Source organism: Hoplias malabaricus, chromosome 4 (assembly GCF_029633855.1).
Source record: "Hoplias malabaricus isolate fHopMal1 chromosome 4, fHopMal1.hap1, whole genome shotgun sequence".
NCBI lineage: Eukaryota > Metazoa > Chordata > Actinopteri > Characiformes > Erythrinidae > Hoplias > Hoplias malabaricus.
The window spans coordinates 5,050,378-5,063,629 of record NC_089803.1 but is presented as its reverse complement, the minus strand read 5'-3'; the positions used below and the strand labels follow the sequence as shown (position 1 = coordinate 5,063,629).

At 40.4% G+C, this 13,252-nt stretch overlaps 1 protein-coding gene across 1 annotated transcript; it reads left to right on the top strand.

The window, feature by feature from the left end:
* Positions 1-2,193: 2,193 nt before the first annotated feature.
* On the top strand, positions 2,194-5,062 carry LOC136695631 (endonuclease domain-containing 1 protein-like). Its single transcript, XM_066669828.1, has 2 exons — positions 2,194-2,543; positions 3,233-5,062. The coding sequence occupies exons 1-2, from the start codon at positions 2,247-2,249 to the stop codon at positions 3,800-3,802; spliced, it is 867 nt and encodes a 288-aa protein (XP_066525925.1). The 5' UTR covers positions 2,194-2,246; the 3' UTR covers positions 3,803-5,062.
* The last annotated feature ends 8,190 nt before the right edge of the window (positions 5,063-13,252 follow it).

Here is a 13,252-nt window from a genome sequence, read left to right as displayed (position 1 = left end):
GGAGGGGGTGATATGATCAGGGAAGGGGGTGGCGGGGGGGGGTGTTATAGTCAGGTTGGGGGGTGATATGGTCAGGGCAGATATAGTTAGGGCAGGGGGTGATATGATCAGGGCGGGGGGGGGGGTGATATGGTCAGGGCAGATATAGTTAGGGCAGGGCGTGATATGATCAGAGCGGGGAAGTGGGGGGTGATATAGTCAGGGCAGGAGGAGGTGATATGGTCAGGGCAGGAGGAGGTGATATGGTCAGGACAGGAGGGGGTGATATGATCAGGGCAGGGTCGGGGTGGAGAGGTGGTATAGTCATGGTGGAGGAGTGATATAGTCAGGGTGGGGGGGGGGTTATATGGTCAGGGCAGGGGGTGATATGTTCAGGTCATGGTGGGGGGGTGATATAGTCAGGGCAGGGGGGTGATATAGTCAGGGTGGAGAGGTGATATAGTCAGGGCAGGGGGGTGATATGGTCAGGGCGGGGGATGATATGGTCAGTTCGGAGTGGAGGGGTGATATAGTCAGGGCTGGGGGTGATATGATCAGGGCGGGGGGGTGATATGATCAGGGCGGTTTATATGCTCACCCACAGGGTGTGGGGGTGATATGATTAGAGCAGTGGGGGGACCAGTGGGGATCAGTGTTGTGTTATGGAGACCACAGTTTTTTATCAATGTGCTTTTCCCTGCCACCTGTAATTAAAGCTCATTGTAGAGGTCTGTTTACTCAAACTAAGCTTGTGCTGGAGGTGGAATGAATTTTCGAAGCATGTTATGGACAAAGAAGCAGTCTCAGAAAATAGTATTCATCACTATTGTTTTATGTTAATAGTTAGTTTTTAACCAAAATTAGCCCTGAAAGCAAAGACACTGCAGGAAAGAGCATCAGAATTAAACATGTTCACACTCTCACCGATGTTACACTGTTAACATACAGTGACCATAACATTATGACCACCACTTGTTTATCCACTCACTGTCCATTCTCTCAGCTCCAGTGTCCACTCTGGTCACTCTGGAGTTCTACACTTACACATGGTAGTCCATCTTTTGTTCTGCATACCTTGTTACCCCATTTCCTCCTGTTCTTCAATGGTCAGGACCCCTAGACACAGCACTTATCAGAGAGAAAGAACAGGGAGTTCAGGTCAGATACTGTGAATGAAGCCAATCTACAGCATATAAAATGTGAGATAGAGATTCTGTGGCAAAGTGCACGAGTTACTGAGTTAGCTCTAAATATCAGATCTCTCACAAACAAATCACACTTAATTAATGATTTTATTACAGCACATGGACTTGATTTTATACTTTTAACTGAGACTTGGCCAAATGAATGTAGTGCTGCAACTGTCTTAATGGAGTTGGCTACTCCAGATTTCATTCATTCATTATCTGTAACCAATTCAATGTTATATCCAATTCATGATCGCGGTGGGTCCAGAGCTTACTTGGAATCATTGGGCGCAAGGTGAGAATACACCCTGGAGGGGGCGCCAGTCTTTCACAGGGCAACACACACACACACACACACACACACACTTTTGAGTCGCCAATGCACCTGCAATGTGTGTGGACTGTGGGAGGAAACCGGAGCACCCGGAGGAAACCCACACGGACACGGGGAGAACACACCGACTCCTCACAGACAGTCACCCGGAGCGGGAATCGAACCCACAACCTCCAGGCCCCTGGAGCTGTGTGACACTACCTTCTGCACCACCGTGCTGCCCTCCTCCAGATTTTCATTGTTTAAATGTGTCTCGTGCCAGTAGAAAAGGTGGAGGTCTAGCTTCTCTGTTCCATGGTTCTTTTCAGTGCAAGCAGTTATCATCTGGTGACTTCACAGCATTTGAGTGCAATGTTATGATTGTTGCAATGTATACATTTTAGAAAAATGTATTGTAAAATACTGTATAAAATACTGTATTTTTTCTGTACTGCTTTGTAAAGTACTTTGCTTTCTGCTTTGTAAAGTACAGTACTTTCTGCTTTGTAAAATACTTTGAATTGGAATTGTTTACAAAAGGTGCTCTGTAAATAAACTTGCCTTGCCTTGAACAAATGTGTGTCCACAAACATTTGCAGAAAGCATGGAGCAGGTGACTGTGTGTTTGTCGTAAGATTATCACCTCCTAGAGCAGTGGATATATAATCAATATAAACAACACGTGCTGTGAGAGAACATGTTACGAAGCCCAAGAGAAGACTGGGAGAGAACACTCTGAGTGTGAGAGAAGACAGCGTTCTGCCAAGATGAAGATGAGTCTGTGTTCTGCAGTGCTAATGCTGCTCAGTCTGGGAGCTGAGGGGGAAGTGGTGCTGGAAGATTTTTCAAAGTGTAAAGAAACTTTTCTTAATGGACCTCCAGTATTTAATACTAAGACTCCCTCAAGGCATGTTTTTATTTGTCAGAAACACATTAAAGTGTACAGATTTGCGACACGCTATGATTCTGAAGAGAAGATCCCTGTTTACTCAGCCTATAAGTATCAGGTCAGAGGGGACTGTTACATGGCCAGACCTCAGATCACTTGGATGGTAGAACCACAGGTAAGGTTTTAAAAAATCTGTCTTTCACTGGTTTTCATCTCATAGAGGGACCACTGTTTTGTTTGTGCCCCACAGATTCAGCACCATAGAACCTGAAGACCTCTGAAACTCAGAAAATATGACTCGCTGAGAAATTTATTTGGGATTTCATGATCAGGCTTTCCCTCACAAGGGGAGTCCCATTTGCTAAGTTCTTCTTGAAGAGTTCCTATACAGAGGAATAGTCTCAGATCTGGAGAGATTCTGTACACACTGACAGTCTCAGATCTGGACAGATTCTGTACACACTAACAGTCTCAGAAACATCCCTTGGGCATTAATAAAGAAACCCCTCCATTAATCTATATCAATACTGGTTAAATAATAGATGTTTTGTAGGGAATATAAAGTGTGTGTGTGTATTAATAGTCATTTGTGATAATGTTTACCTGAGGTGCCAGCTGTGTTTTCACAATGTTTTAATATCCAGAAGAATATGGTATTAATGAGATGTTTGAGAATCTTGAAAAGCTATAGAAATACCACCAAGAACAATAGAGCTTCTGCACTGAGGTGTTAAAGAGTAAATACTGAGATATTAAGGAGAATGTGGCAAAATGTTCTTTTTTTTTAGAATTTTTTGTACATATTTAAAAAATGTGTATCAGACAGATGTTTAATTGTGTTGTTTGATGTGAACACATCTACAGCTGGAAGACAAAAAGAATGGTGATCAAATGGGGTTGCAAATGAGAATGAAAATCGAAAAACAGGCGTCCAATGCTGACTACAAACGATCCAAGTACGACAAAGGTCACCTGTATCCATTCTGTCACACTGCCGATGATGATACTGCCTCTAGCACATTCACCCTCACCAACGCAGCGCCACAGAAATGCGACTTCAACTGGAACTGGTACGATGAAGTGGAGAGCAAGGTGAAGCCTATCCTGGATGACTGTTCAAATATAGGGAAAAGTGCTTATGTTGTAACGGGAGTCGTGCCAAGTAAAGGGAACAATCTTCTGAGGATAGGGCGCGGAGTGAATGTGCCGACTCACTTCTGGACTGCGTTCTGCTGCTGTGATAATAATAAAAAAGATTGCACATTTGGGGGATACATCATGGGAAATAATGAAGAATCATCTGAACAATTCTCCAGCCCAGAGAATTTCAACAAAAAAGTTTCCAATTTATATCAAACTGACAATTTTGATGTGTTTGCTAATGCATGTAGTCTTTCAGGAAATGCTCCAGCAAAAAGACCAAGAGAAGAGTAAATGCACTAACAATAATTTTGATCTCTTATTAAGATGAATCTTGTTAAATCTAGATAATGACTCTTGTTATTTAGTCTTGTTTAATCTAGTTATTACTTACATAGACTTCCCTGGATCTGGCTACAGAGGACAAAGGGCTGAGGGTAACTTAGAGGAGATCAAACGCACTGAAGTTTAACTTGTCTGTAACTCCAGCTGCTGCTGACACTGTGACGTGTGATTTGAGGACACAGAAAATCTGCTCTTGAGTGGGAGAAAATGGAGCAGCTTTTCCGTCCCAAACAATAACTGTCCATGAATGTTTAATACAGTGTATACTAGATTTTTCAAATTTGGTAAAAAAAAACAAAAAGTAAATATATAAAACTGTGGAGATACTGTAAGGTGGTGAAAGGAGGGAGGTGCAAAGCTGGATTTGTTTATTACAAGGTAAACATACACATAAACAACAACACTAAACTAGAGCTCCTAACGATTGTGAAAACCAGCGGCAGCCCCCTGGGTTTACACTGAAATACACTAACTCTCTAATGTCTCAGGACTGAAATTAAATATTGACAAATGGGAAATGCTGGCTTTAAAGTCATGCAACAAACCAAACCCAGAGAAACCCCTGTAAAAGGTAAAATCACACACCTTGGCTTTAAAAACACAAAGAATTCACAAACAATAATGAATACATTAACTTAAATACAGAGGATGATTCTGTCATATTATTTATATTGTTTTATGTATTATTTTCTGTTACCGATCATTTTTCTATATACTTTCATTTTGTGATAAGTATGCATTCATTATATGAATTATATGAGTTATTATGAGTTATTATGAGTTCATACGAGTTATTCATCTGTATTCTGAAAGTGACATAAACCTATGGGACTCTTATTCTTAAATTTTTGGTGGAACTCTTTTTTTATTGTCTGCATGTGTTTTTTTTTTTTTTTTCAGTGCCTCTCTCCCTTTTTGTTTTACTGCATCTGGTGTTTCTAGTTTTTATTTGTACGCTGTAAAAGTATAGAAAAAAATATATATAATGCAGTAAATGCTACTTCAGCTGAGATTTTTCTCAACAAGCATAGGTGTGAAATCTACTGAATTCCAACATGTACAGACAAGAAACAGAAATTTTAACAGAAAGGATCTCAGTCTCCGAGGGAGAATTTTGTTAACTGCAGCTGAGGGACTTTCTTATGCCTCTCGATGTAAAGGATGGTGAATTAAAAATATCCTGGACCTGACAACTTTTAATAAACTAATAATAGTAAATAGTGTTAAAAAATACCTGAATTACTGAACAAGGAATATTACACCAGACCTGAAACCCGGTGATCTGAACTGATTATGTACTAAATAACAGTAAAAATATCCAATAAATATTACCCCTGCAGCAAAATGGTCTCCAAATACCTCCCACAAACTTGCTCTCCAAATGAACCTAACCCTAAGAACAGGGCTCTACAGCGGTGTCTACTCAGTTCAACACAAAAATAAAACCCAATGAGGCGAAGCAGGCGGAAAAAGTTGAGATTTCTCCAACTTTATGCAAATGAGAAGCAGGCGTCGCTGGCGGTGGCCAATCAGCCCCGAGCTGCGTCACAACACACGCCCCAAACTGAGCTCTGAGAAAATGGAGGAGAGACTAATGAGCGAAATATCAGCCTCCCCCTGTCCTTTATACGTCTCTGTACAACTACAGACAGGTATTAAACCTGTGGTCTGGACCTGTCTCTGATGCTCACGGCTATTAACACCGTCCTTTTAATGAAGAGGGAGTGCTGAAATCACTTTAATGAATATGCAGTCACCAATAACTACATACAATAGTGGAGAAAGGAATAGATCATGTTTGAACATTCAGCAGGAGAAAAAAACAAGGCAAAAAATGGGAATATAACCACAGTGTCTCATTCACACGTAGCTTTTATCTCTAACTCTACACATACGGGCAAAATCAAACCAAATTTATTTATATAGTGCCTTTTACAACTGATGCTGTCACAAAGCAGCTCCACAGAGTTAGTGTCAGAGCAGAACATTTAAATCAAATCCCAGCTGAAGGCAGGGTATATTGGTAAATATTCAGTATGAGTTTATGAGAAAAGTACACAGTGAAATTCTACCAAAATCATACAGGTAATAGCCAAGAGGCCCCTCTGTTTAATGACAGTGGAATAGTTTAGGCATTATGGGTAATTTTTGAGAAATCTATATTGGTAAATATTCAGTGTGAGTTTATGAGAAAAGTACACAGTGAAATTCTACCAAAATCATACAGCTGATAGCCAAGAGGCCCCTCTGTTTAATGACAGTGGAATAGTTTAGGCATTATGGGTAATTTTTGAGAAATCTATATTGGTAAATATTCAGTGTGAGTTTATGAGAAAAGCACACAGTGAAATTCTACCAAAATCATACAGGTAATAGCCAAGAGGCCCCTCTGTTTAATGACAGTGGAATAGTTTAGGCATTATGGGTAATTTTTGAGAAATCTATATTGGTAAATATTCAGTGTGAGTTTATGAGAAAAGCACACAGTGAAATTTTGCCAAAATCATACAGGTAATAGCGAAGAGGCCCCTCTGTTTAATGACAGTGGAATTGTTTAGGCATTATGGGTAATTTTTGAGAAATCCATATCAGTAAGTATGTAATATGTGTTTATGAGAAAAGTACACAGTGAAATTCTACCAAAATCATACAGCTGATAACCAAGAGGGCCCTCTGTTTAATGACAGTGGAATAGTTTAGGCATTATGGGTAATTTTTGAGAAATCTATATTGGTAAATATTCAGTGTGAGTTTATGAGAAAAGTACACAGTGAAATTCTACCAAAATCATACAGCTGATAGCCAAGAGGCCCCTCTGTTTAATGACAGTGGAATAGTTTAGGCATTATGGGTAATTTTTGAGAAATCTATATTGGTAAATATTCAGTGTGAGTTTATGAGAAAAGTACACAATGAAATTCTACCAAAATCATACAGCTTATAGCCAAGGGGCCCCTCTGTTTAATGACAGTGGAATAGTTTAGGCATTATGGGTAATTTTTGAGAAATCTATATTGGAATGTATTCAGTATGATTTTATGAGAAAAGCACACAGTGAAATGTTACCAAAATCATACAGGTAATAGCAAAGAGGCCCCTCTGTTTAATGACAGTGGAATGGTTTAGGCATTATGGGTAATCTTTGAGAAATCCATATTGGAATGTATTCAGTATGATTTTATGAGAAAAGCACACAGTGAAATTTTGCCAAAATCATACAGGTAATAGCGAAGAGGCCCCTCTGTTTAATGACAGTGGAATAGTTTAGGCATTATGGGTAATTTTTGAGAAATCCATATCAGTAAGTATGTAATATGTGTTTATGAGAAAAGTACACAGTGAAATTCTACCAAAATCATACAGCTGATAACCAAGAGGGCCCTCTGTTTAATGACAGTGGAATAGTTTAGGCATTATGGGTAATTTTTGAGAAATCTATATTGGTAAATATTCAGTGTGAGTTTATGAGAAAAGTACACAGTGAAATTCTACCAAAATCATACAGCTTATAGCCAAGGGGCCACTCTGTTTAATGACAGTGGAATAGTTTAGGCATTATGAGTAATTTTTGAGAAATCCATATTGGTAAATATTCAGTGTGAGTTTATGAGAAAAGTACACAGTGAAATTCTACCAAAATCATACAGCTGATAGCCAAGAGGCCCCTCTGTTTAATGACAGTGGAATGGTTTAGGCATTATGGGTAATCTTTGAGAAATCCATATTGGAATGTATTCAGTATGATTTTATGAGAAAAGCACACAGTGAAATTTTGCCAAAATCATACAGGTAATAGCCAGGAGGCCCCTCTGTTTAATGGCAGTGGAATGGTTTAGGCATTATGGGTAATTTTTGAGAAATCCATATTTGTAGGTATTCAGTATAAATCCATGAGAATATTATACAGTGAGCTCTGTTTAATGACAGTAAAATGTAATCTGTATTTCTACATGTCCACCAGGATTACTATTCAAAGCCAGTTAAGTGTTTATAGAAAAGTAAAAAAAATACGTAAATGTATGAAATAATAAAATCAAAGCATGTTTTGCCTCTTTAAAGTGATTTAAAACGAAATATATTCCTAATGGCTTGTTAATTTTAGCCCATTTAGTCCATTTTAGCACTGCATGCATTCATTTATTAACAGAGACATCGCTGCTCAAACGTGGGTTTCAGACTCTCTATCTGTCCCAAAGCGGATGTGGTGTTCTCCGCAATGAAAAACCGCAATGACGCGCCTATACGTGCATTCGGATTTGAAGCGCGGATGGCTTGACCGTCAGTTTCCAAAGTGCGGATAGCTTGACTCCAGTGTTCCTCCCTGGGTTTCTTCCTTCAGTCTGAGGGGCTTCTCCTTGCCTTTGTGGCGTGGGGTATATCAGGGTATTTGTGAGTTACATAATAAAATTGTTCTTTTTCTCTGTAAATCTGCTTCGTGACAGAATCACGTTGTGAAAAGCACTATGTAAATAAATTAGAAGAAGTTGTAAAGAAGTTGACTTATGAATGAGCTGCTCCACATTAACCCCTCACTGGCCCTGGTGTCAGCTGTGCTCTGATTTCCTTTTGCTCTTTCAGTAAACTCACTTGATCCTGAGGATACACTCCTACATTTCACTGTCACACACTGGGGTTCTGAAATACTACCCTCCTCTGGTGTGAAAAGCCTAATTAATGTCATTTCTGAGTGAAACACTGTTAAAGTTTGAGGTGCACTGGACACTGTCTCTCTCCTCTGTCCGGTTAATAACTCTCAGCTCTGGTTTAATTTCAGTTTCGTGAAAATAAATATAAGAGAACACTAAATGGAGACTGAGCTCTTAAATATGAAATATACATATTTGTTGAAACAGAGGTTGGAGGTTGTGGGTTCGATTCCCACTCCGGGTGACTGTCTGTGAGGAGTTGGTGTGTTCTCCCCTTGTCCGCGTGGGTTTCCTCCCACAGTCCAAAAACACATGTTGCAGGTGGATTGGCGACTCAAAAGTGTCCGCAGGTGTGAGTGTGTGAGTGAATGTGTGTGTGTGTGTCTGTGTTGCCCTGTGAAGGACTGGTGCCCCCTCCAGGGTGTATTCCTGCCTTGTGCCCAATGATTCCAGGTAGGCTCTGGACCCACCGCGATCCTGAATTGGATAAGTGATTACAGATAATGAATGAATGAATGAATGGTTATTATTATTATTATTATTATTATTATTATTGTGGTTGTTTATTATTATTATTATTATTATTAATACAGAGGATTTAAGAACATGAGTGATATTGTATTAACCCAGACTCTTATTATGGTGTGTGTTCTGCAGGAGTCCGGAGATTACGAGTACAGAGGTGATCACTCGGACACAGAGGACGAGGTGAACAGTGATTTTGACATCGACGAGGGGGACGAGCCGGACAGTAACGAGGAGGAGGATGCCCCCAAGAGGAAGAGTCATTACAAAGGCTTATAAGGTAATACACACACACACTAATACACACACATAAGGAGGGGCAGTTTGTTTAGCCCTGAAATTATGAGCCCTCCATGCTGCCCCCAGTGGGTGGTGGGGGAACTGTCCTGTGGCTCTCTGTCCACAGCCCACAGTTCACATGGCTCAATCTGTCCTGCAGCCGGGGCTCATTGCCACAATGTTTTAGAGAGATAGATTAAAATACGGAGATTAACAGGAAAATAAACTGGGGAACAATGGGAAAGTACAGGAGAATCCAGGGGAAGTGTGAGGGTTGACAGATAGGGGGCGCAAATGGCCCAGAATGTTGAGCTGTGTTGTGCCTGTAGCTTCAGAGAGTAGACTGTCCTGACTGCCGTCATTGCCACTGCGAATGTGTCTCTGTGTAGTGTGTTTAACTGTGTGTGTGTGTGTTTTAGGAGCCTGTAAAAGTTGTGAAGCCAAAAGTGAAGCGTCCCTCTGAAGAACCAAAGAGAACTGAGCGTCCTAAAGCTGAGAGGTGTTCTCAGCAGGAGTTTCAGGAATACGGAGAATGTGAGGAACACACACACACACACATATATATATATATATAAATTGTCGCAGTCCGATTTAAAAACATGTAACACAGATAACACATTTACACTGAAATGTACACACGTCTTTACTGGGAGCATGTCTAAAAGTTTCATGTGTAAAATGGACTTGTGTCTGTTGTAAACAGTGACAAACACAGATTTCTTTTAGTGGATTCCAATGAGCCACGTCCTCCTCCGTGTGACCACAGCCCTGCAGCGTATTCTCCTCCAACACTGCTGCCCCCCGCTGTCAATCAGCAAACGCAGTGTATCATCACCTTACAGTGATTAATAACAGTCACGCTGCTCTAATATTTCACGTGAGATCAGTCGATCAATAGTGTGATTGATGAGGGGCTGACTGGTCCAGTCCGAGGGCAGTGAGGGGCCTGGATGAGAGGGTTCCCTGATGATGTCGATGGCAGGTAGTCGTGAGTCAGTGATGCGCTGAGAGATCTTCACCTCCTGAACTAGGGCCTTCCTCTCAGCCGCAGTAGAGCGTCCATACCTCAGCCACAGCTGGTCAGTGCTCTCTCGATGGTGCCTCTGTAAAAGTTTGTAAGTAAATGAGAAGATAGATGATCCCTCCTCAGTCTCCTCAGAGAATAAAGATGCTGTTGTACCTTTTTAATTAAACAAGAGTTGTTGGTCCCACAAAGATCCTCAGAGAGTTGGACGCCCGAGAACTCGAAGCTGGAGACACGTTCTGCCTCGGCTCTGTTGATCTGTACCGGAGTGTGTTTGTGTTTGGATTTCCTGTTGTCCACAGTGACCCTAACAACAGGAAGGCTGAAATTTTCAGAACCTGAGCTCAAGCACCCCCCCCCCCCCTTGCAGCTCAGTAGTGGATTATTAGCTGCCCTTTATGTGAATGAGACAAAGCAGAGAAGGGCATTAGTTCTGAGAGAGAGAGAGATGGCTGTATAGCTACAGCTGTGTCTTTTTAATTCCAATTTCATATTTAATAATGTTTGTTTTCTTTGTAATTTTGATCTAGGGTTATTGGTTAATTTCTCTGCCCTACATTGGGGCAAATGGTTCACCACACATCTGCACTTTTACACATCAGAGACAGACAGATTGATATAGATGTAGTTAAATGTATTTCAATCTGTTTAATGTTATAAGAGAGAGATTTATTTATATCAAAAGTAATTTCTTTTTGGCTGAAGTTTATTATTTTAATATTATTTAACAAAAACAAATAAAACATGCAACATTTGCCTTTATCTGGGACTTGGTACGATATATCAATTGTATTTATGATGTAAACACTTGCATTTATTAAAGTTTTTATAGTGTTTGGGGCTTCAGTCGCATGCTATAAATTATAGAAAAAACAAAACAAAACAAAACAAAACAAAAAAAAAATACCTGGACAAGCAATGCGACAGAAACAAGTAAATATTGTAAAAAATAATTATCTAACAATTAAAATTTTAGCTTCTGAGGAGTCCTGGAACAGCAGGATTTAGCATATTTAGTGCATTGAATCAATAAAAAAATAAAAAAACAAACAAATATGGAGAAAATTTCTCACCCAAAAAAAACCCCATAAAACATAAAATGAAAAAACCCTAATCTAACAAATCTAACACCATAATCTAACAAATGACAAAATAGCAGTTTCGGATGAGTGTTTAGAAAGTGTGTTTGTGATATGTTTTAGTGTTTGGGGCTGTTTGTTTTTAAGCCAGGATTGGGTTAGTGTTAGTACTGTGCAAATCTTAGGCTCCTAAAATGATCATTATTTAAAAATAATTAATTAATTCATCCATTATCTGTAACCCTTATCCAGTTGTCATTGCTGTTGTTTTTGTGGTGTTGTCATTTTTGTTGGTGGCGTTGGTGTTCTTGTGGTTTTGACATTGTGGTGTTGTCATTTTTGTTGGTGGTGTTGGTGTTTTTGTGGTGTTGACATTGTTGGTGTTGGTGGTGGTGTCATTTTTGTTGGTGGTGTTGACATTGTTGGTGTTTTTGTGGTGTTGTCATTGTAGGTGGTGGTGTCATTTATGTTGGTGGTGTTGATGTTGGTGTTTTTGTGGTGTTGTCATTTATGTTGGTGGTGTTGACATTGTTGGTGTTTTTGTGGTGTTGTCATTGTTGGTGGTGTTGACATTGTTGGTGTTTTTGTGGTGTTGTTGACATTGTTGGTGTTTTTGTGGTGTTGTCATTGTAGGTGGTGGTGTCATTTATGTTGGTGGTGTTGACGTTGGTGTTTTTGTGGTGTTGTCATTTATGTTGGTGGTGTTGACATTGTTGGTGTTTTTGTGGTGTTGTCATTGTTGGTGTTGGTGGTGGTGTCATTTTTGTTGGTGGTGTTGACATTGTTGGTGTTTTTGTGGTGTTGTTCACATTGTTGGTGTTTTTGTGGTGTTGTCATTGTAGGTGATGGTGTCATTTATGTTGGTGGTGTTGACATTGTTGGTGTTTTTGTGGTGTTGTCATTGTAGGTGGTGGTGTCATTTATGTTGGTGGTGTTGACGTTGGTGTTTTTGTGGTGTTGTCATTTATGTTGGTGGTGTTGACATTGTTGGTGTTTTTGTGGTGTTGTCATTGTTGGTGGTGGTGTCATTTTTGTTGGTGGTGTTGACATTGTTGGTGTTTTTGTGGTGTTGTTAATATTGTTGGTGTTTTTGTGGTGTTGTCATTGTTTTTGTGTTTTTGTTGTTTAGTTTTTTGTGGTGTGTTCATTGTTGGTGGTGTTGTCATTTTTGTGTTTTTGTGGTGTGTTCATTGTTGTGGGTGGTGTTGTCATTTTTGTTGGTGGTGGTGTTTTTGTGGTGGTGTCATTCCTGTCTGTCCGGAGCTGATCCCGAGCTGGTGAGTCCTCAGACCCTTCCATGAGTGCAGAGGCTGTACCGTCACTCTCAGGTCTGTTAATGGGAGAGATTCAGGGTGTGTTCAAACTGCAGCGCATGGTTCTCGTTCCTTATTCTGTGGCCACTGCACTGCGACTCCAGCTGCACCAGCCCAGTCTCTCAGCGGCTGGATGGACTGAGTGGGTTAAATACCCCGGGAGTGACGGTCTGTTAGGAAGTTCCTTAGCCTTGTGTTGTTGGTGCTGAAACGATTCTCTATCATTCTTTTGTATTACAATTTTGCTTTCCTAATTCCCTTCTTCAGGTCAGCTCTGGCAGCACTGTACTGCATCTCATTACCAGACCCAAAGCCTGTGTCGCATTGCCTCTGAATGGCCTGGACTTCTTTATTCATCCAGGGTTTCTGGTTGGAATACACCCGGCAACGTTTGTCCAGTGACATTTTCCACACAGAAGTTGGTATAGGAAAGCACAGAATTGGTGTACACCTCTAGATCCTCACTCTCAAAATACAGTCCAGTCTGTGCTCTAAAGACCAGCTTGTAACTGAAATAGTGCTCCCCCAGGCCA